Below are 24803 nucleotides of genomic sequence, written 5' to 3'. Positions count from 1 at the left end.
ATGTTAAAGCAAAATATATTTGTTCAAAAAACTATGTTGGTTGAACAAATCAAAAGATGCAACAAGTCACTGATAATATTATCAGTGCTGCTAAATCTCGCTCTAGTCAAGAAACTATGAAATGATCTGTAGCAGATCGGAAATAATAATAATCCTCATCATACCAAATGGGTAGTTAATACCGTTCTTTATATTTGTATAATAAATCTATTTTGTTATCCTATAAATTATCAATTTAGACCATTAATATCCAACATAGATTCACATTCTACTAAAATGACAATTTACAAAATAAGACACTATGGAATCAACTGATATATGTTTGTTGGAAACAGTTCCGCTATCACACGAAAGAGATTGAGAGAAATTCAGAGGCCCTTGGGAGCAGACCCATTCCCGACAGACTGGATGATTAGACAGAAATTCTCATTAGTTGCAAAGGCCTCCCACAACGTCAAAAATTATAGGAACCTAAGGGGATGGGTAGAAGGATCATCCTTTAAAATCAGTAAATGAGAAATCATCTTTCAAGGCACTCAAGGGCATCTGCTCAATTCCAATGATGCAACATCATGACATTAATGGCTCACTGAATGAGGGCATGGAGAGCTTTGAAGGAATACAACTTGTGCTAGAAAATACACCAGTTCTTTTCAATTTGTATTAAATATCAATATAAATTTGATATACATTCAAGAAGGCGCAACTAGATTGCAATTTCACAGAAGCGGATGAGTCATATTTATCAATTCAAATAAGAGCCAGAAACCATTAGAAATGTTTTGATTCAAATTAAGACAGCATGATTATAGGTAGAAAATGCATGTTCTAAAATCAGTTATGAAACATATTTTCACATTTCCATGGTTTTTCCATGCTTAAGCAATAAAGAGTATAGATTTGAACAAAATATCTGAAATGCCAAAGAAAAATATTAGCATAGTTGTAACCAAGATATGGTGATCACTATTTTCTGCCAGTGAATCAACCACCGCCAGCTTCTCCACAATTTTGACATTTAAACACAACTGATTTGTAAACACATACTTGATTTGTCATGGTGGGAGACTGAGAAAAACAAAGTGGTTTGGATGTTTTTTTTTAAAAGTCAGCAAAGCTATCAGCACTATCTAGGGAAAAACTATAATTCAGAGAAAGACTAGAGGATGGAACACAGGCAGCAATTCATTTAAGAAATAGAGATGTAGAGAAAGGTACTAAAGTTGAGTTTGACTGATATCAAAGCTCCCAGTTTTAGTTGAAATGTTTGGTCTTATCAAATTTTATGTTTTGCCGAAATTATTTGAAATATTGGTCCATGGCCTGCATGTTATTGCAGTTTGTCAGTCCGTTCCACATATTCGCTGTGCTGTCAAATCACTTCACATTCTAATACTTCTAATACTAAAGCAGTAATCTCAAATCAATACATAAACGAAGCACATGTAACAATCAATACTTAAGACTTACCAATGTATTCAAAAATGAAGACTACAAAGAAAGGTGTAACAAGGTCATTTATCCCTTGAACATATCCACTGGCTGGATGCCGTATAGCCCATATGAAAAGAATGCGTTCAAAGATCTGGAAAGGAATTTAAAAGAAAGAATAAAGGTAATAATTTTCAGAGGAACAGAGGGTCTGGATCATTAATCTTTGAAGATAAATTATATTTCAAGGTTAATCCTCACATTGTATTTCTGTATTTTAAGGAAACCTTTTAAAAAGACCATTGCATTATATATTCAAACGCAAACTCACTTGGATCTATGGCAGTTCATCGGTTTCCTTAAAAGTCAGGGCACTTCAATATCTGTGTTGACTGTAATTGCATGTGTCATCAGTTTTTATGTATTGCTTGTTATACCAAAGGCTCTCTTTATGCTTATCTGAACAAGGTAACATGTTTTCATCTTTATTATGATCAAAACTATCAGGCCTCTGACAACTTCATCTTTCTGTCAAGAACCTCAATTAACAGAAATGTGACATACATCAAATCAGGTAAAGAATGGCTTTACATCCATACACAAAGAAGTTCATGTATCAAACTTTGCAAGAATTTAGTTAAGTCTCTATCATTCTTAAAATTCTGATTACACACAGTGAACAAATTGTTATTGTAGAGTTATTTTCTGTCTCATGAGTTACATAAAGATAAACTATGTTTCAGTGAGATATATTTCCTATTAATCAAATTATTTTGCTCACAAAAAGGTCTATTGTTTCAGAAGCTAGTTATTTATCTGAAACTGCCTGAACAACTCTAGGCACAGATGTTCACACTTCAGTTTTAAATTTAACAAAATATAGTCCATTTAACTATTGCCACATTAACAATTGGTTCTTGAAAGCTGCCCTAATAAAATCTCACTCTTACCAGAATTACACATCGATAAGTTTAATTTATTGCATCCTTATTGCATGTTTTCTGAAATACGAAGATTTTGTGTAATATTGTAATGTACAGGATGAAGAAAATCCACTGTAGTCCATTTGGTCAGTCCAAATTTTTTTTTTTAAAAAACTAATCGCACACTTCTCTACCTCAATCAATTTCTTTGCCAAATAACTATCTCATTCCCTCTTGAATATGTTGACATAAATTGCCTCTACCACCTCCCTGCGTAGCCCATTCCACATATTCACTGCTCTCTGTGTAAAGTAATTAAATCTGAACTGTCTGTTCACCTTCCCTTTTCTCATCTGTGGTCTATGTCACCTTGAAATTTGATACAAACCCAATAATTCAAATCAAAAACAATGCTAAACTTTACATGACTGAGGAACTTTTTGTGTGTATGGACATTTTAAAATATGCAGTTTACTTTCACTTAATAAGCCTATCTCAATCAACATTGTGAAATGTATCAAGAATATACCATATAATAAATATTCACTATTGTTGGGGCATTAAACATCTTTCACTCATCCCTGTGTCTCTTATACAAATAATGCAAATTCTTCCTCAATGTAACACATAATGTAAAGTACCTTTTGATGTTTCATTAGCACTAAGAGGAATTAAGTCGCAATCCTGGGTGAAGGATGCTATATAAATGCAAGTTGTTATTTTAAGTATTCTGCAATAATCTATTTCTTATAGAATTACTGTAACTCAAAGGACAGAAGGGCCTTCTTCAACTGAACCTCTCTGGTGATTACAGTAATTTTCGATAGGGCAGATACAGATAAACTATTGGAGTCCTGTAGCTCAGTGGTTAGAGCACTCGCTTTGCAAGTGAGAGACCTGAGTTCAATTCCAGACAGGACGAAACCTTGGGCAAGTTTTCTTACTCCACACGCCTAATAATAATCCCTCCAAAACCAAAAACAATAATAAATTGGTCATTTTCAATCTACGACTGTTTGTGGGACATTGCTGTGCGCAATTGGCTGCCGCGTTCGTCCACAAATATACAGTCAATTCACTTTACAGTGTGTTCTGTGAAGCACTTTGGGACGTCCTCCCGACGTGAAAAGCGCTATATCAAATGCAAGGATTATTATTATTATTTCCTCTGGTAGGCGAATCCAGAACCAGGGTGCGTAATCTTAAAATTAGAGCTAGGCTATTTAGGAATAAAATCAGAAGGCAGCTATTCACCCAAAAGGTAGTGGACATCTGGAACTCTCTACCCCAAAAGGCTGTGGATAATGGTTCCATTCACATTTTCAAGACAGAGGTAGATAGATATTTGTTAGGTCAGGGTATTAAGGGATACGGGGCAAGGGCGGGTAACTGGACTTGAAATACAGATCAGCCATGATCTTATAAAATGGCAGAACTGGCTCAAGGAGCTGAATAGCTTACTCCTGTTTCTATGTTTCTAAGAACATTCCCATTCTATCACCGTCTATGATTCAGGATATCAGAGCATGGAGACAGTTCATCCTATGTGAAGACGTTATAATAATAATCCTTGCATCTGATATAGCGCTTTTCACATCTTCTAGACGTCCCAAAGCGCTTCACAGAATATACTGTAAAGTGAATTGTTATACTTCATTTAACTTATATTCTGCCCAAAGTGGTAAGTATTTAGATGTATTACAAGAGTGCCAACAGCAATGACAATTGGACAGTTAAGCAAAACACTTAACATAATAAAAAAGTTTAAAACAAAATTAAAAACATCTGCCTCCACTGCCTCCCTAAGCAGTCTATTTCATATCTTCACCACACTGTGCACAAAGTGACTAAGTCAGAACCTTCTTCCTTCACCTGAACTTGAAACTATATACCCTTGAAATTCCATATTAATCAATGCTATTATTAAAATGAAAAGAAAGTTAATCTTTAAACTATTCACGAACTTAACTTCAATTAAGACTAAAAAAGGGGTTTCACTGTCTGTACATTTATTCTCAAGTGGTTTCAATGAGAGTATCATTTAATATCCTCGACTTCTATCCAATCCCCAGATGAATTCTTTGTATAATGTATGGGCTAATTACCATATGAAATTTCTGGTCATCAACAAATGTTCAAACGTCTTGGGTGATATATCCATCAGAACCTCCTCTTCAGGGAAATAAATACTCCTATTTGAAACAAAAGGCTTGCCATTCCTTTTCTGTATTTGGAAAGTTGTGGAGGAGGAGTTGTGGACAGATTCAAAAACAAGTGCCTTTTTAATGCAGTAAAATGTGCATCACCCTTCTCTCTGTCATGCAATCTGGTGAAATGCCATAAGGCACAAGGGAAAACCAACCCAACCACAAAGGCAGGTCCAGGAATGGAATTCCAGATTATGGCAGGTTTAGCTAATGTCTAGCTGTGCTGTGATTTAGGCATTATACCTGAAGGAAAATACTCCAAACCGGTGGCAAATAAATATATTCAACATTCTCTTCCTCAAATTAATGCATCCAAATGCATTTTAATGACCTTATTGAATATCATAGCAAATACTTGCTTTCACTGTATATAGTCGAGAGAAAAAGGGCCTTCAATCATAATAGATGCTAATATCCATTGTTATTAAAGGATGTTACCCAATAATGATGCTGGAAACCGTATTCTATTCAGTCATATCAACACAAATCATATAAACAGTGCTTGTACAGCAATAATGTACCTATACTAGTCCCAGGGTGCTGGACAATCAAGGGTTTGCACCCGAGCTGAGGGTTGGCATCAAAAGGGGTGGAAGGAAAGGGGAGTGGGAGGATGACCAAATGTCAAAGAAGGTCTTGAGACTGGTCTTGAAGGAGGAAAGGGAGGGTGCGAGGCAGAGAGCCTCCAGGATAAAGTTCCAGAGGGTGGGGGCACAAAGGCTGAAGGTGCCGATGGTGGGGTTGGCAGGTGGGGGACATAGATCAGGCCAGTGATGGTAGTCCAGCAAGCAGGAAGTTAGCAGTCAAGCTTGGACATGATGAAAGCATGGATGAGGGTCTCAGCAGCCTGAGGGGAAGTAGTGATGCAGGTAGGCAATGTTGCGGAGGTGGGGGAAGGCAGAACATGTCATGGTATAGATGTGGGGTTTAAAGGACAAGTTGAGCGTTGAACAAGACATCAAGGTTCCGTACTGGCTCGGTGAGGTGGAGAGTGCATTGATGAATAATAGTGCTGTGAGCGTCTGAGGTGAGGAGGTGTTGACGGGATCAAGGCCTCAGTCTTGTCAACATTCAACTGGAGAAGGTTGGCTCTCATGCAGGACTTGAAGCCTGACAGACATTCCGTCAGGATAGCAGTGGTCCTGGAGTCAAAGGTGGACGCAGAGAGATAAGAGTTGGGTGTCAGCCGTGCACAAGTGGAAGTTAACCCCATGCCTGGAGATGAAATCACTGAATGGGAGCATATAAATATTAAAGAAGAGAGGACCATGGACAAAGCCCTGAGGAACACACAGTTATGGTGCAAAGGCTGGAGGAGGAGCTGTTAGCGGATACAAAGTGGAGGCAATGGGAAAGAAAAGAGTGAACAACTTTTTCCTGATATCAAACAGCAGCAAGACTGCTGATAACAGCAGAAAGACTCAGAAATATGATTCCAGAAGATAAATGGCAGGACTGGAGAGATCAGTAGATTTGCTCACATAGATACAGTGAGGGGCAATATATGATTTCCCCCTCATGGATTTCAGTCTAATTGCAAGGCACATAAGTGGGGAAGAGTGTTAGCAATTGAAGTGGTAATAATTAAATAAAGGTCAGCTGAGAGCTATTAAAAAAACATTTGATCCTTGGCTCAGAAATGAAACAGGTACTGACTGCACTATGAAATGAGAAAAATCAATTACCTGAAACTGCAAGCAAAAAAATCGAATTTGATCTTTGTTGTCAGAAAAAATGCTGAATGCCAAGCTAAATAAAAGGTTATCATTAAAATCTCATTTGTCTCCTTTGTATTTTTAAAATTTACAGGTGGTTGAACAATGTAGGAAAGTGTCCAATTAATTTTTCTAAATATTTTGAAAGATAGTGCAATTTAACTTGGATTTCCTAAATTTCATTGAACTCTCACTGGACAAGATATACACAATGCTTGTCAGCTATTCGTCAGAGCAAGTGGAATTCAATAAATACTTCGATTCAGAGTAACCCCGATGAAGTGTCACCTGAGTATAAACTCATTTCAAAGTAAGTTACCATAGTTAGCCTATTGCTACAGGTTAAAGCAATAATGCTTCAGCCTCCCCTTAATTGCCTGGTATTTTCAAATGGAAACTATTTAGAAGTTAAGCATTCTCAGAAATGACAAATTTGCACAACAAATTTCAATAAAAACAGCTTCATGCCAAACGCAATTGATAGTAAAGGAAATGTAATCACTATCAAATATACTGTATACGTGTTTTATTTTCTTTGAATGGAAAAGACAACAGGCTTTGTGTCACCAATTTAGCACAAGACTGAAAAAGCAGCAATGCCTGGAATTTATCTCAAGTATTTGTTGGACAAGAAGGGTGAATCAACAATTCCTCCACCTCATTACATGACTGGTTAATTTGTGTTCAGTTTCCTTAAATATCCAAATAAAAATAAGGCAGTTCAAAATAAACAGCAGTTGGTAAGAGGTGCAAACTGGTTTATATTCTATTTGCACAGGTTGGATCAATAAAAGTAGTTCAGCTTTCCAAGTGCAATTTTGTGTATGCATTAATGTACATGCCTTCTTTAGCATGCTAATAAGTATGCCACATATATTGTTAGTTTGAATCTAAACTGTTTCAGATGAATACTAATGGCCCTTCCAAGCACCACTGGCTGATCATCTGGACATACTCTCACCTCTTGCACTGAAGCTTGTTGAAAGAGAGGAATTAGAGGATTAGTTCTTGGAATGTCAATGTGAATCTGCAGATAAAGAAAGGAAACAGTAGCAAAAGCCAAATTATTATTGATGATGCAGCCATTCAAGAGACCTGTTAGCACTTTGCTGGGGCTCAAAGCCAAAGATTTTAGACAGAAGAATACACTACAATTTGTTTATGTAATCTTTAAAAACACTGAGGACTGAAGGCTAAACATTCCTTGAATGCATTCAGCAGTATTGCAAGCCTCAGAACTCTGAACCACAGCTTCAGCCAAGTCTGCTATACTTGCAGAACAGGGTAAATCAACTAGCCAGTGCTCTTCTAATTCCTTCAAAGAAGCATCAGTTTTACAAATATGGTCACACAAAATCCTGATCAAGATTAACTTGTCTTGAGAACCATCCACTTTTTCTGCATGGCTCCTTTCAGTTTCTTCAGATTTTGCCAACTGTTCTTTATATCTCAAGCAAACAGTTCAATATACAATCAGTATTTATTTTTCATAATTTAGGCAAATTATGCCTCTTGAGCTCAGGAAATTTAAATTGCATCGCAAACCTGAGGGAAAATATATTCCATAAGTTTATTTTACAAGCGAGGCAGTTTCATAATATTTAACAACCCAAATTTTTGTATTAAAGTTAAACTATATGGTCAACAATTAAATGAGCAAAATGTTTCAATTTAACATTTGCTGTAGGAAACAATTTTAAGGACTCCATTCGGTGAAAACCTGGAAAAGCACATCCTGACAAAGAGCAGAGCATAGATTCAGGAAGGTGAGAACACATTTAAACTTGCAGTTTTCCCCCATTACTGCCTCAGTAAACGTGACAAATGCAGTTCATGTTATATTGGTATACTCAACATAGCTTTTGAAAAAGTTTACATTGGAGGTTAATAGTTAAGATAAAATTTTGGAATAGGCATGCATATAAAAACAGCTTAAAACAGGAAACAGAGGGCAATCGCACAGTAATTGGAAACCTTTAAAGTTGGAAAGGGCTAGAGTGCGAGATCCCAAGGGTCAGTTATTTATAATATTCATAAATTACTTTGATGGGGTTATTGAAACCAAAACATCTGTCTGCAGATGATACTAAAATTGAAAGCAGAACAAATAATGAGATAAGACGTCCAGATTCAGAAGCATTTGGATCTTCTGGGAATGCAGGCCAGCAGACGGCAAATGTAAAATAATTAGTTGGGGAGTATGGAACAATAATAGAGCATGTGTTGAAAGGCAACAACTGATCAAAAGAGACTTGGGGTTATTGTGGGAAAATAGTCAAAATCAAACCAGAGGCAGACTTACTGAGACTGCTTATTCTCATATTGCTGATGATAAAGCTGGAAAATTTATTATGCAACTGAAGATTTTGCTTTTGGTGGTATTAACACCATTAACAAGGGCAGCACCTTTAAAAGATGCAGTGGGGTGCTCTACAGGTGGTAAAGTCCCCAAAGCGTACAATACTTTTGTCATAAAGACATAACACAAGAAAGAAAAAAAATGAGAAAAAGGCCATTAACCCCATTCATGGAACTGATAATGTAGAAATCTATCCCATCATAAACTTCAAAATGCTCTCTGATCCCTGGAGGTATTCAAGCAGAACACCAAAATATGAATTATGCCCAGATCTCCACCATAAATACTAACTGACAGCTTCACATAGGTAGCAACTCTTCCCCAGCACAAAATCTGTCATATGTAGAGTATTTGATCATCTCTGTCTATGCTTGTGCTTATAAACTTCAATCTAGTTTCCAACCATACATTTTTCCAGCTATCATTTGGAGGATTTAGTTAAATTTTGCTCAGATTATTCACATACCAATGATGAAGGAAGGATTCTTTTTTAACTATTTACTAATTTGGAACCAAGTCTCTATTTCTGGATTTACAATCTAATAATCTGCTGAAATTTACATCAATTATTTCTCTCAGCATTTTCATGACCTTGAAGACAATGTGCCCCTCAACAGCATTGCTTTATCATTGAAAAATCCATTTATCTTGTTATTTAGAGTCCCAAGCAATACAGCCAACAAGGATACACCTCTCTGAAACCTCAACATGTCAACATTATCTCAACTAAGATTGTCCACAACTGCATACAACATTCGAAACATGGCTTAATGAGTGTTCAACTTGGTCAATTGTCATTGAGACAGCTGAGAACTTGCTTTGGCTGTGTTGATACCAACCTCAATTTGACTGTAAACATTTAGTGCATCATTAATAATTACGACTATATTCTTTTTCACTTTTGCTAAAGAGCACTTGTTCATTGTGGATGTCTTATTTTTCCATAAATGCATTACCTACATCTGTCTTTTCAAAGCCCTTCTGCTCAAATGATTTAGATCCTTTTGAACACCATTTATCACACTTAAGTGTATCGTATGACCCATATTGTTTGGTACAATAGAAATCCTCCCATTAAAATAATTATAAATAGTGTGAAACTCAAAACCATAAGACAAACCTGAGATTTATTTTTAATCACAGGTTTTTCCTCCTGATCTGCCCTCAAACCCGATTTCAAGCTATAGCCCTGTCAAATATTTTTTTTTGTGTATGATTTAAAAAAAAGTATGGATGTGAAAACAATCAAATAGGGTACTTGTGTGGAAGTCAAAGCAGACATAAAGTGCCATTCATTAGGCATACAATTACCTGTTTTTGTTTAAAAATGTGTTTCACATATGTCATTTAAAAATAAACAGCATTGTGTGTAATTTGCAATTTGTGTCACTCCTGCTGATTATAAACATCCCTCCTATCGTTTTCCATCATTGTCAGCTCTGCACATCAGGTCTGATATTTCTATTTGATGCAGCAACTGAGATTAGTTTTTGAGAGAAAAAGAGAGAAAGAAGGTATGGAAAATGATTGGAAGCCAGTTTGCAGTAACTTTGGATGAATTATTCATGAATACCTCCTGTCTGATTATAATGCACATATATTTGAAGACTTCAAGAAACGAGTAAATAAAGAAGATGATTTGTAACTTAAAATGTTTGGTTAAAAATTTTACCTTTCTGCTCTGTAAGTACAGTATTATATCGGTTAATGTATAAAGATAATCACGGATCCTTGCTTGGCAATTAGCCATTTTATTCACATTTCAGGGCAGTTGCATCATACAGCTTCTGCACCTTTCCCATCAATACCAAAAAGATAATAATGAAAGTTGGTGATTTATGGTTTCAGAGGACAGCAAGAGTACCTCGAGAGGCTACATGCTTACGAAATAGCTAGTGGTACAGTAGGTCACCTTTCGGTTTCTATAGACTGTGAAGAGCTAATAGTTCTGTCAACTCATCTCAATCAACAATAGACAGACAGTGTTTGGAAGCTGGTAAGCAGCACTTTGTGCGTGCTCAGAGCTGTTTTTCTCATTCCATAGAGATTTTAGGTAGATGTTATACTCACAGTTCATGACTGAATTTGTATTGAAATGCTGTCAGTGCTCCACTGATATAATTTCAAATACAAAGTTAAAAACCGCTCATTTTGTACTCGTCAAATGCAAGGAATATGATTAGTGATATTTTCCAATCCATGAAAAAAAATTCCTCTTTTTAAAAAAAATCCCTAACTATCAAAAAACAATGTCCTTATCGATTGATGTTCACTCAATGGAGACCTTTATTATCTAACCTGGGCTAGATTTAACTTCTACCAATGTGAACCTAAAAATGAAATTAGGATTCAGATTGAGTTTCCATTCCATGCTAATTTTTGCTTTAGACAGAAGAGGCAAGTTAAGTTTGGCCCAGCATTACTTATGGAGATATAGGGGAATGAGTAAATTGAACCGGAAAATGTCACTGAAGCTCATTCTCACCTTTTACCCCTCTGATATCATATGTAGAGAAGCAATATGGGAGATAAGAAAAAATAACTTATATGTTAATAAGATAAGAACATAACAATTTGCTAGGATAAAGAAGACTAAGGTCCATAGTTCACTTTCCACCATCCTGGCAGTCGCTTGACATGTCGTGGCCCAAATTACTGTATACTAAGATATTAGTTTCTAGCAGAAATCTATCTAATTTGTTCTTGAAACAAATTACATGTTCTGTTTCCACTGTCTCCCTAGAGAATCTGTTCCATAAGTTTACTACTCGCTCACTGAAGTAGCGTTTTCACAGATTTGTTCTGAATTTGTCCTTCAATCACAGGCCGTGTCCTCTGGTTCTGCTGTTCAGTACAAGATAAAACAGTTTATCGTGGTTTATATTATCTATTCCCTTCAGAATCTTACAGACCATAATCATATCACCTATCATCCATCTCTTCTCCAGTGAACATGCCCAGATTATCTAATTGCTCCTCATTGCCCAGTCCCTCGAAACCCTCAATCATTTCGTTTGCCCTCCTCTGTATCCTCTCAGTCGCTGCAATATCATTTTTATATTGTGGTGACCAGAACTGCACACAGTATTCCAAGTGCAGTCATACCAGTGATTTATAAAGTAGCAGGATTATCCCACTATTTTGGCTTAATATTGCCCGTTTAATACAGCCCAGCATCTGGGTTACCTTACTCATTGCTACCGAGCACTGTTGGGATAGTTTCAATTTATTATGAATAGGATCTCCAGTTCCTTATCATATTCCGTACAGATTTTTTTTCTCCATTTAAATAAGTCAGTCCCTAACTGGATTTTTTTGTCCCAATCTTCAGATGCACTTTGCATTTCTCTATATTAAATCACATCTCCCATCGATCTGCACAATTACTAAGAATGGTCAAGTCCTCCTGTATCCTATCCTGTTCATCTTTGCAGCTTTGTGTCATTAGCTTTGTGTCATCTGCTAATTTACCCATAGTGCTTGTGACTGCTAGCTCCAGATCATTTATGAAGATGTTAAATAAAAGAGATCCCAAAATAGACCCCTGTGGAACTTCACTGGTAACATTCTCCCAGCCTGCTGATATTCCCTGTATTACCACCTTAAATATAGATAATTATTTGGGGAGGACAAAGTTTTAGAGCTATGGGGAGAGAGTGGGGGAGTGGGTATGAATTGGATAGCTCTTTTCAAAGAGCCGGCACAGACATGATGGGCCGAATGACCTCCTTTTGTGCTGTATGATTCTATGATATCTAAAAAGATGCAAACTGCAAAGGTATGGGGAAAGGTTAGGTAAATGGGATTTGAAGGATTGCTCTGAAAAGAGCCAGCACAGATGGATATTTAATTGACCTTCTGTACGTAAATTTCTGGTTTATGATTTCTTTATGGATGATTCTCAGACCACAGTCAGAATGCTTAATATGAAACAAATAAGTTAAAATTGGAGGAAAGATTAGCGACAATGTACAATAATTTATATAGTAAACTTTACTGAATATCCTTGAAATCACTTCATTTTTATCAAAACATTCAAAATGTAGCCACTGACCAGAAGATAAATTCAGCTCTGCAAGTATCAAACCATTTAGCCATTCAGACATTTATTAATGGAAACAGCAGATGAGGCAGGGGAAAGATGTGATTTTTTTCATTCCCAAAGCTCTTACCTCTCTTACTTTTGGCTGTAGTATTAAACTCTCAGGAGTCATACGAGGAATATCTATGGCAATCTGATGGTTTAGAAAAACAATTAAAATTTCACTAAAAAGATGTCTAAAAATGTTTTCCCATTTCCTAATACTATTTTTTAAAATAATAAATCTAATTACTTTTTCATTGATGATTTACCTTTTCAGTTTTATTGGCAATATATGAAATTGGTATCAAGATTTCTGGAAAAACAAATAAAATTATTTTCATTCAATTCTAGCAACTTCTTTCATCCCTTAAAATTGAATGGCGGGATGTGTCAGAATGCTTACCTGAAATGGTCATTTGGCTTGTAGTAATTTTAGGAAACAAGGAATTGTTTTTCCTTTATTTCACAGGAAGTTTTAATTATTTTACTGCTATTATTTAATTGATACAATTGTGTCTACTATATTCAAATCAGATGAGAAGAATTTCAGATGATTAATTGAACAAATCAAACCTCCATGTAACAGTTATTACAAACATTTAATTCAATAAAATGTTCAAATGGTTGCAAGGTTGCCATAATTTATAAAAGAGTTCAAATCTCCTTCGTGGAAGTTGATATGACTCGATGTAAAATATCAAAAAATGTTAAACAAGTAAATGTCTAACATTCCATGACATGTGTGAAACAATATGCAAATCATATTATTACTTCAACCAATAATTGATATTAGATTAGCAAGTGTGGGGAACTATGACCATGCTGGGTAACCTCTAGTAAATTCACAACAAGCATCACAAGTCTGGTACTTCAGTCCAAGTGGAGCTTTGTCACTATTCAGTTCTCTATGGAATTGGATTGTACAGTGTTCTGTGGTATCTAACTTGTCAAAGATCTGGGAGCTTTCTCTCACCAGACGTACTTCCTGCCAGCAAATCATGTAACAAGAGAGTATGTTAGACGAACAAAGGGACAGATTTTTTTTTTTTAATTCTAAAAATTAGCATTGCTGATATCAAAGGAGGGGAATAAATTCATTGTGGAATTAATATTAAGGTAATAATTGTAATTGTAAGACAATGGAACTGGAATACCAATCACATTTCACTGATTTTTTTTTAAAAATCCTGCAGAAAGGTTACTTCATGAACTATATAAAACATTTCACTCAAAATCACTGTTAACAGTCCAAGACATGAGTCATTGAATATTCCATTTATATTACAAGCTTAAATCATTAGAAAAAACATTTAATTTAGTTTTAGATTGGACAACTGTAAGCTTAATACAGTCACACAACTGTTCTGAAATTCATCACAAAGCTACTGAAAACATTGATTGCCTGATACAATATAACACCATGATTGAGGATACCAACTATCTGTATTCCTATGCTGGGCTCTCAAAAACAATCTAGTTTTGAACGTGCCATGGAGATAATAATAATAATCCTTGCATTTCATATAGCGCCTTATCATGTCTTCAAAACGTTTCAAAGAGCTTTTGTCTGGCGGACACGGGCAGAGCCAGGCAGACAGACAGGCGGGCAGACAGACAGGCGGGTGGGCGGGCAAGAACTAAAAGGTTGTGAGGCGAACAAAGTTGAAACAGTGAGTTGATGGGAAGAAGGAATGCAGTGTATTAAGTGTTCTTGTTGGGACTCAATTCTGCACCTCGTATAAGTAAATGACCTGTACAATGGTGGGTCAGAAAACCTGGCTTATTGCTTACTATTTTGGTCACTGCAGCTTAAATGAGTCACCCAGGCCCTGGAGCACTCAAGAGGAAAGTAATGAAGCCAATCTCCATTGTAAGATTAATAAAATGAGGACAACAGCAAGTTAAACATAAGCTTACAGCTTCAATAAAATAATTGTAATTCTGAAAAATTCAGATAAAATGGGTCGAAGGACCTTCTTCATCTGTATCTTTCTTTTGATATTGTGCAGGCTAAAGGAGGGGTACGGAGAGAAAATTAAATCACCTGCAGATAAAGTAAAGAAAACTGCATTGCAGTGATCAAACCAGATGTTGTTAATGTTAATACTAAAGGTAAGGTAACACTTAAAGGGTTTGCACTTTGAAACCCAAGACCCATGGAGTCCTATAGCTCAGTGGTTAAAGCACTTTCCTCACAAGCAAGAGATCTGGGTTCAATTCCTGGCAGGGCGAAACCTTGGGCAAGTTTCCTTGATCCATATGCCTGATAATAATCCCTCAAGGAAAAAAACAATAATAATTTGGTCACTCAATCCAAGACTGTTTGTGGGATGCTGCTGTGTGGAATTGGCTGCCTTGTTTCACCCACAAAATATACAGTCAATTCACTTACAGTATGTTCTGTGAAGCACTTTGAGACGTCTAGAAGACGTGAAATGTGCTAATACGAAATGCAAGGATTATTATTATTAAGACACAACTTTTACTTTACCTTTTCATGCAAGAAGTTAAGTTTTTCAGTAGCTTTGTGATAAACAAAACCATCTGACCATGTGGGGCTCCAAAACCTCAAATTAATTGAACCAAATCTCTAAGAGATGTAAGCATATATGATCACAATACCACTCCTTGGGTAATCAAAGTCTCTCTTATCCCACAGGTAGAATATCAAGACAGGTACAAACATACAGCAGTATTCAGACCGTGTCTAAAACACAGGCATGCATATCAACAAGGCAACAGAATGCAAAGAAACTAAAACATTATTACTCAAGATTTCTATTCAAATACCTGCCGATAAGTATCTTGATGATGTTCATCATTCCTAGAGTCGTAATATTGCTCAATGAAAGCAAAATACTCTTCCCTCTTTCGCTGCAGAGTGCAGAGTCTTCTTTCTACATTTGCAGGTAAATAACCCTAAAAATACAACATACAGAAGAAATAAGCATATTAGAATATTTATTTAAATGCTAGTCAACCCAACTATATCTTTTATATATTATATATTAAATATATATTAATATATATACAAATATATACATATGGATACTAATACATTATACTGATAAAGACAAAATGTCTGTGTGTCTGTCTGCCAAGAACGCAATAACCGATTGACAAAGAGACATAATTTATACCTCATTGGAAAAGTCTTGCCTGGGAGAGTGTCATGGGCATATTTTTTTGGGGGGGAATCTCCTTTCGTTGATGAGCTATATTAAAAAATGCCTTAATTAAGCCCCCAAAAAGATTTGCATGGTATTCCGTAACAATGTAGCAACAGAGGAAATCACACACCCTTCTAGAGAGATACATCTATACTAATAAAGATGAAATGTCTGTCTGTCCATCAATAACGCAATAATCGATTGACATAGAGACATGAGTTATACTTCATTGAAAAGGTCTTGTGTCATGGGCATAATTTCAGGGATTTCCTATCGTGACCGAAACAAGCTCATCACACGTGTAAGGACTCCAACAGGGAGTCCCCCCACCACAGGGAGTCCCCCCCCACAGGGAGTTCACCCCCCCCCCCCCCATACAGGAACTCCTCTTAAAAGGATGTGTGTGCAAATATGTAAACAAAAGGATGCTAACAAGATCAATAGCACATTTCCTTAATCTTAAGGGATAAAGATGCCTAAGAAGCGAAGATCAAGCCTTTCAAGGATAAATAAAAATGGCAGATGAAGGAGAGAATGCCGATTAAATGAAACTGGTTGGAAGCGTAGCTGCAAAGGGTAAGGCTAGTATGATACAAAATAATCCACCTTGATTTTTTCACATTAGAAAGAAAGCAAGTGGGTGATACAGGAAAGCAGGGCTCTGTGGCTAAACTGATTCCGAGAAGACAATCCCTCCAAAAATTCAAGCAGATCCGCAGAAATCCCACCTTAATGGAAACCCTAATAATAATAATCATTGCATTTGATATAGACGCCATTATCACATCTTCGAGACGTCTCAAAGCACTTCACAGAATATATTGCAAAGTGAATTGACTTTATTTTGTTGGCGAAACGCGGCAGCCAATCGCGCACAACAGTGTCCCACAAGCAGTCGTGGATTGAAGTGACCAATATTCAAAATTCTACAAGCTAACAGTTCCTGCAGGGACAATTATGGCTCAACAATTAATTTTTTGAAAAGGTTTGGTAACTAACCTAGAGAATAGCATTGGTTTAACTAAAAGCTGTTTGTCAGATTTACGATGTTTTTTTTAAAAATGGTGTCTACATTACTATACAGAATTTCAACCAAGCTTTGCATCACCAACCAAAATCTTTGTGATGTCAATATATCATTAATGAAACCTACTTTTTAAGCAGCATACTTTATCTAACTTTTAAGACATTTTTGATATTTCATATAATGGAATTACAAAAAAGTTGTTGTGATGCAAAGCTAGCAATTTCAGTGAAAATACTTGCAACACAAGTAATCTAACTAACTGAGAGGAAATAATTTCAGTAGTTCATAGGAAATTATTTCAGAGTATCTTAAATTCATGAATAGAAAGCAGCACCACTCACTTTTTCTTTATGAAGTAAATCAAAAGTGGCATTCCACTACATTTTATCACAATTTCATAAATAAAGTAACTCAGTAATATAAAAGAAAGGAATATTAAGTAAAACTAAAAAAACTGTGTGTTAGAATCACCAACTGAATTCAAACTGTTTACCAATGCCAAACAAAGATTAAATGACACGAGCATCATTTCCTTTAGCAAATCGTATTTCCTAATGGCCTGAAGGGTAAAGGTAACACTAAGTTATGCAGACCAGAAGATTCCAGGTTTAGATCCTCGCATGATTAGTAAGCAGATTTCCACCAAGGCAACATTTAGAGTGCCACAATTAGCACACCACCCTTAAGAATAGGAAAGTCAGCCTCAGGATTCCTCTCCTGAACATTATTTAGTAACCTCGGATGGATGGCGCATATGTGTTGATGTCTGCTGAGGACAGGATCAGACGCAGCTTCAGTGTTTGAATATCTTGCTTTCACGATCAAGACTCACACACAAATAACAACCATTTGGGTGAGACACCAGACTGGCTAGTGCCCATTGAACAGACTGTCAACAGTCTTCAGGAGCAGCATTTTAATTTGTCTGAAGCATCTCAAGCAGACTTTATCTCTGACCACAACTTCTAAAAGTCCACTACTGGAGCTTTTAAAGTATCTGTGAATTAATTATCACTGCTTGGAAATCACCACAACCATGGCAAGATTTGGAACTGTGTGCTTTTAAATTGCGTGATGTTTCTATTGTTCTTTTTTGCACAGTTCGAGCTTAATTTTATTTTATTATTGTTTGTATTTATTATTTATTTAATATTATTTATTTATCATTTACTATTATTGTCTCTTATTAAAAAATATTAAAAAGTCTGATAATAATCCCTAAAAAAAATTGGTCGTTTCAATCCACGACTGTTTGTGGGACATATTTCGCCCACAAATATACAATCAATTCACTTTACAGTCTATTCTGTGAAGCGCTTTGAGACGTCTAGAAGATGTGAAAAGCGCTATATCAAATACAAGGATTATTATATTATTATTAATGCTTTATAAAACAAGAATTAAAAATAAAAAAGGAAATCTGGATTGGAAACTGCCATTCAAGCAAACTGATTCTCAGACAATGAGCAATATATATTGAATCATGAATTATACTGCACCTACTACTTCTCAAGAGAAAATTCTGTAATACCTACTCCCAAACCTCAACGGTAACCATTGAAACTACGACCAAAACCTCTGATATTCCAAACTAATGGGAAGCTTCTACTGCAAAAGTGAGTTTTTCCCGTTTTCAAGTACACATCCTGATGTATTTTATTGCCAAGAACATCAATGTATTGCCAAATTCCAGACAGCTTCATGTGCTTTGCCTACTGTCACTGGGAGTTTGGTGGACCCCTGGAACCAGAATGGAGAATATTAACTCAGTCGAGTCTGCAAATTCAAATCTAAAAAGTGAAAGGAAATTTAGCTAAATCTACTGAACAAATCATGCTCAATGATGTCCTTTAAAAGATTCAATTTCTAACATTTTACTCAAATTATATTTTTTGGTCAGCCGGGAGTCTGCAAAGTGGGTGCAGAGTGCATACAAAAGGGGAGTGGACACAATGGTCATTCTTCCTGAAAGATACTAAATAGGAAAGATTGCAAAAATTTAATAACAGTAAATATAGAACAGGGGTTCACAAAATTGCCATTTTAACCAGACTGACATATGCAGAGACACATCATTATGCTTTAGAGCAACATGGTCCAACAGCTTCAAAAAAGTGAAAAGCTCTACCAGTCTTTTTCTTTATTAGGAGCTGACATGATTATTTATGTGTGCTGTATATCTTTGATAAAGGCCGATTCCAAGTCTGACAGATGACACCTGAGACTTGCCCATCTTCCTTCATCACTGCTCCTGAACACCTAGTCACAAGGTGCTTCTAATTGCTACATCGAAATTCACATCTGCACAAGCATAAACTGCAATTCATCATGATGTATTACTGGAATTCATCATTCAAATAGACCAGGCAAGAAACTTTGAAAGACAGTATATAGGGAACTTTGATCTGGTATACTTTTGAAGTATTCAGATGTAAGGTGTTTTGACATTCACATCTTGAAGGTGAATTTTAACAGCATTTGGGGTAACAAACACATCCTCACCTATTCATCACACATTTTAATACCCAGTGGCTTGACTAAGGGCTGTATAGACACAGGAGTATAAATTCTGAAATCTCTACTAGAACATTCATAATGGCTCCTGTAGTTAAATTGCAGTATTCTCAGCTTCAAATAAAATGCATTTGTTACAGGGAAGAATGGATTAAAACTTACTGGTTCCTCATTCATCTAAAAAAAAAAAGTAACATTTATGAATGAGAACAATCACAAAAAAAAGTTGTCATTTTTAGAAAAAACACAGGAACCATGTATACTATAGCTCTTTCCTGACTCCAATGGCTCCCTATCCTTCAGAGATCCAGTTCAAGATCCTGGTCTTCACATACAAAGCCCTCGATGGCCTCGCCCTACCCTACCTCTACCCCCTACCAACCCACCCGTTCCCTCCACTCAGCCGGCTCTGGCCTGCTCCATATCCCCCGACCCACCTGCTCCACCATTGGGGGGAGAGCCTTCAGCCACTCTGCCCCAATCTCTGGAATTCCATCCCCCAGTCAGTCCATCTCGCCCTCTCCTCACCTCTCTTCAAGTCCTGCCTCAAGACCCTCCTCTTCGACGATGCCATTGGTCAACCCCTTCCCCTCCCCTCCCTTACCCCCCCAACCCCAGCTCGGGTCTGAAATGCTGTACTCTGTCCAGCGCCTTGGGACGTCCTCCCGACGTGAAAGGCGCTATACAAATGTAATCTTGTTGTTGTTGTTATGGTTTACTGTCTTAAGTTTACTGTCTGGTTCCACCACCAGGCTCTGCAAATGATGCTACAGAAAAAATCCTTCATACTTGTATGTTAACGTATTTAAATATACGTACATTAGATTGATGTTAAAGATTATACACATTAAAGATATACCCACATATACGTGTTCAGAGAATACGCTTGAATAAGTGAAATTAATGAACAAACCAAATGGGCAATTCTAGAGCAAAGGTTAATTTCAGAACAGATACCAGAAAGCGCTTCACAGGATTACTGTATGGTGTAATGACTGTATTTGTAGATGAATGAGGCAGCCCAATTGCACAGTAGAGGAGTGAATGACCGATTTTATTTGGGGGGATTGCTGGCAAGGAAACCAGAAGAAATTCCCACACAGAAAACTAAACTTCAATGTATGGTACTGAGAAACCATACAAAGACGTGCATCTAAACTTTCAAAGGGTGTTTGATAAAATGGCACACAAGACTTCTTTACAAAATAATGTCAGTGGGTGTTCAAGAATTTAGTAACTGTAAAACAGTAAGTCTGAAGGAAAAGTAACCAATTTAAACAGTCTCAGAGAGAAGCCAAATCAGATTTTCTGGGGAGTCAGCCAGGTGTCTGTCTGACACATGTGGAAACCCATCACCATGTTTAAGAGTATCAAAATCAAGTTGAGATTTCCAGGCATCCCACCTACACATGGAAATCCCAGAGATAGATTTTTGGAATGAAATGCGCTCTCTCTCCCTGGAGGGACCCATCCTGATTACCTAATTCCAGAAAGTATTAGGCGCAGGTTGGCAAGAGCCAAGGCTTGGGACCCCAGCTTCTGGGCTGGGGTACTGCTGGAGTATAACCAGCTAAAACCACATAGCTTGCCATTGATATTGCTGTCCAGCAAGCTTTCCTGCTGTTTGTCCAGCTAGGACCATCCTAACCATTCGGACTTTGGCTTGCAAGGTTAACAGGAGCTGAGTGAGATGACTCCCTGCCCCCAGTGACTGGTCTGCCCTTCCAGATTCTGCCAATGAGCCAGGCTAGCTGTGCCCTGGAATCAGAATAGGGATGGAATTGAGTGGAGTACCCAATTGGTTTGTGTTAGGAACCCTTCTATTCTGAGTGAGACATAAATGATCTGGACTTTCAGATAGAGTGTAAATGATATTAGCCCAGAAGGCACGCGTGGGATGGGGGTGGAATTGAAGAATTTAACTCAAAGAGTTTCATGGGCTTTGCAACTGCAGTAATCACTGGCAAGTGAACACAATGTAATTTCAACTTATATTAAGAAACATTTTGGATAATGAGGCTGTAATGATATCTAATTTATTCAAAAATAAAATCTATACAAAACTGAAAATGCTATTCATAAAAGGGAAAAGGGAGGATAAAAAATGAAACTTACTGAAAGAAGCTTCCACGTAATGGGTCGAACTGGCTTTGGGATTCCAGACCAGCTGCATTTTCTTAAGTCTTCTGTAATTATAAAAGGTAAATAACAGTGAAAATTTTAACCAATTAATATGGGTTATACAAGGTAGTTTAGGTGTTACTAATCAAAATCAAATGATATGACACATTTGTTACGAGTGAACCTCAAAAGTAAATCTATTCAGTTATTTTCAATTAGCGAGGAGAGGCCTGCAAAGTGGGCGCAGAGTGCATACAAAAGGGGAGTGGACAGAATGGTCATTCTTCCTGAAAGATACTAAATAGGAAAAATTGCAAAAACTTAAGAACAGCAAATATAGAACAGGGGTTCACAACTGGTTCACATAATTGTCATTTTAACCACTGTGCACATTCATGCTGCTAAAGTTTTAGATAGAGTTCCGACTGGATGTCAGTTTTCAGTATGAGTTTAGAGATTTTATGCAAAAATGTTATGCCTCACTTTATTCCTCAATGTTTCCTGAGAAGCACAACAGACTTTCTATAATTTAAGGACTAATCTGACTGGTTAGAGGGAGATTAAGAAAGGAGGAAGAAAATTATTTGCATACAAATACAGAAAAAGAAAAATTCAGTTATCTTTTAGTCACCATCTTCAATGGCAAAATGCATTTTGCAATCATAGGAGCAACACAGGATCAATAAAATCAACAGAACAAAGCTGCATTATTCAAGTCACAATTACAACAACATTACATTTGTATAAGTAAACAATACAGACTAAAACAGAATTAAAAACAAACATTATATTAAAAGGAAAGATCTACATGAATCTTTTGGTTGGACACAATTTATGTAAATATATAGCCCAAAATAAATTCACACCAAATTGATGTGCAGAGAGAATAAATAAGACTTTGGTGCAAGAATTCAGTCATTTTCAAGTTGAAGATCAGCTCCAAGCTGCATACTTCTCAGACAAGCTTCAAAATCTGATGGAAAAATAGCATCCATTTCCAGCACGAGATCTAACTACTCAGTGGCCATTCTTCAGCAGGGTGCTCTGACGTGCCATACCTCTATGGTTAAGGCAGATTGTTGAACAGCATTCTTGTCTAAAATCCAAGACCAGGTACGAAAATGTCTCAAACGGTTGTCAGCCATACCAAACAAATTAACAACATTATCTTCAAAATCTTAAAACTGGGAAAATGACTGGTCACAGCAATATAAGCGCATGAAAGCCCCACCTGAGAAACCAGCTGTCCTCCTGGCCGAGGAAGGAGTGATATCAGAACTACCGCTCAACTGAAAGTGGTTGAGAACCAATTTCTCAGGTTAACAAGTTTACAAAGATGACCATCATTCATTCTTTCTACAAGGTTCTCAAGTATGTTTGAATTGTACACAAGTTTTTTCTTCGTATAGAATTCCTCAAAGTCAAATCTTTCACAATTGGAATATTCAAAACAGCTTGCTGCTTTCCCTATTGCAATCAAAAAGGTCAAGTACAAAACACTGAAACCAGCAGTTTGCCAACTACTTTTCCATAAACTATTCAGCTTGTAAATGGAATCATATACAATTGTTTAATTAGGCCTCTTATCGCAAACAAAATCTCCAGTGGGCTGAAATTAAAAAATAATGGAGATTTTAAAGTAAAATTTCTGTTGTGTGGGCCAACTTCAGCATACAAAACCAATAAAGGATTGCACAAAATCGAAACAAAAAGTCAAAATACAAATACAGGCTGGTTTCACTGCACATTACACTGGTATGAAGTAGTTACAGATACCAATCTTTAATATTAACATTTATGCCTATAATTTCAGAAAACATCTGATCGGACAGTCAGCTCTTGCGTAACTTTAATAATTTCCCCAACAATTTAAAGGTCAGCCAATATATCTTTGTAAATCATTCATTTACTGTATTCATGCAAGAAGCATAACTTTTCCCAATTATAGTACAGTGCAAATGGGCAATATAATTCTGCACTGTCTGCTGACAAAGCTCCAAAACAGAACCAAGTTTGATACAAAGGATTATTGTATATTGTCAGAATGTCACACTGAAAAATGATGGCATGTTTATAATCTCAACAAGAAATAAACAACCTCATGTGTATAAGCATAACTCCACGGTTCCTCTCCAATGAAAGGCAAATACTTCAGCAAGAACTTTAAATCTAAGAGTTCAAGTGGAGCCAAATAAAAGCTTCATGAACCCACAACTAATTGGATTGAAAATACTTCAAAAAGCAAATCTGACTCAAAAATCTGAAATTGTAATTCACTTAACCTTCATTGTAGAGATCTTGTCATGTAAAGTATGTTTCCTCAGCATTAGAGGAATCAAGCTAACTATGACAAACAGCACCAAAGTTTGACACAAATAGGACAATAGAATTTAAGAGGTAATTTTTCCACCCAATTTTGTAAAAGTCATGATATTACTCAAATCCGATTCAAAAATGCATTTCAAACTAATGTAGATCAATCGCATGGTTTATAATTTTTTTTCAGAACAAAAATATTTCTCCAGGAAGATCATGCCTTTTTAAAGTCAGAGATCAGTCTTTTCCCAAAGAAAGGAAGAACAGCTATGACCTGAATAAAAACATCCACGTAAAAGACTAGATTTGAAGCTACCTTTCCCCCCATTCATATCTGTAGATTTTTTTTCACGAGACAGCGAGATGGGGGTGACATATGTGGAAACCCATCACTATGCTTAAAAGTATCAAAACCAGACAGAGCTCCATACAGGTCATTTGTTGGAGATTCCCATGACAGGAATGGAATAAACACTTCCTTGGAGGAACAAACATTGCTTACCTAATTCCAGAGGGTATTAGGCCCAGTTTGGCAAGAGCAAGACTTGGGTACACTAAAGTGTGCAATGGGGTAACGCTAAAGTTTAACCAGCTAATACCACATAGTTTGCCAATGAAAATGCAGGTTGGCAAGCACCCCATTGCTTGCGCAGCTTTGACTTTAGCTTGCAGGGTTAAAGGAGCTCAGTACAGAGAAGTTCAAACTATCCTATGATGAATTAAGAGTTGTTGAAATATGCATATCATATTTAAAAGTCTGACTCACCCTGAAGCATCCAAGTTCAATTTTTCCATATCTTTCAGTGCTTCCAACAATCACCAAGGTCATATTTGTGTTATAGTATCTTTCCTTGTTACAGCAGTCTCTGGCTGCAACCTGTCATGCCACTCAAAAGACTATTTAAAAGAAAACTTCCCACAGAGTGCTAATTGGCT

The 24803-nt window shown here is 36.6% G+C and overlaps 1 protein-coding gene across 3 annotated transcripts in view; it reads right to left on the bottom strand.

Moving 5' to 3' along the window:
• The window catches only part of tbc1d22a (TBC1 domain family, member 22a), a 237953-nt gene that overhangs the window by 169854 nt on the left and 43296 nt on the right, over positions 1-24803 (bottom strand). For all 3 annotated transcript variants that reach the window (XM_042334835.1, XM_042334834.1, XM_007890990.2), the window contains exons 5-9: positions 21546-21616; positions 15510-15638; positions 12808-12870; positions 7238-7303; positions 1471-1585 (exon numbers count right to left, since the gene is read on the bottom strand). In XM_042334835.1, the coding sequence (XP_042190769.1) occupies positions 1471-1585; positions 7238-7303; positions 12808-12870; positions 15510-15638; positions 21546-21616 (444 nt within the window). The remainder of the gene's footprint in view (positions 1-1470; positions 1586-7237; positions 7304-12807; positions 12871-15509; positions 15639-21545; positions 21617-24803) is intronic.

The sequence above is a fragment of the Callorhinchus milii genome, unplaced genomic scaffold (assembly GCF_018977255.1).
Source record: "Callorhinchus milii isolate IMCB2004 unplaced genomic scaffold, IMCB_Cmil_1.0 Scaffold5, whole genome shotgun sequence".
Taxonomy (NCBI): domain Eukaryota; kingdom Metazoa; phylum Chordata; class Chondrichthyes; order Chimaeriformes; family Callorhinchidae; genus Callorhinchus; species Callorhinchus milii.
Note: the sequence above shows the minus strand (reverse complement) of the source record. Positions and strands in the feature narration are given on the sequence as shown.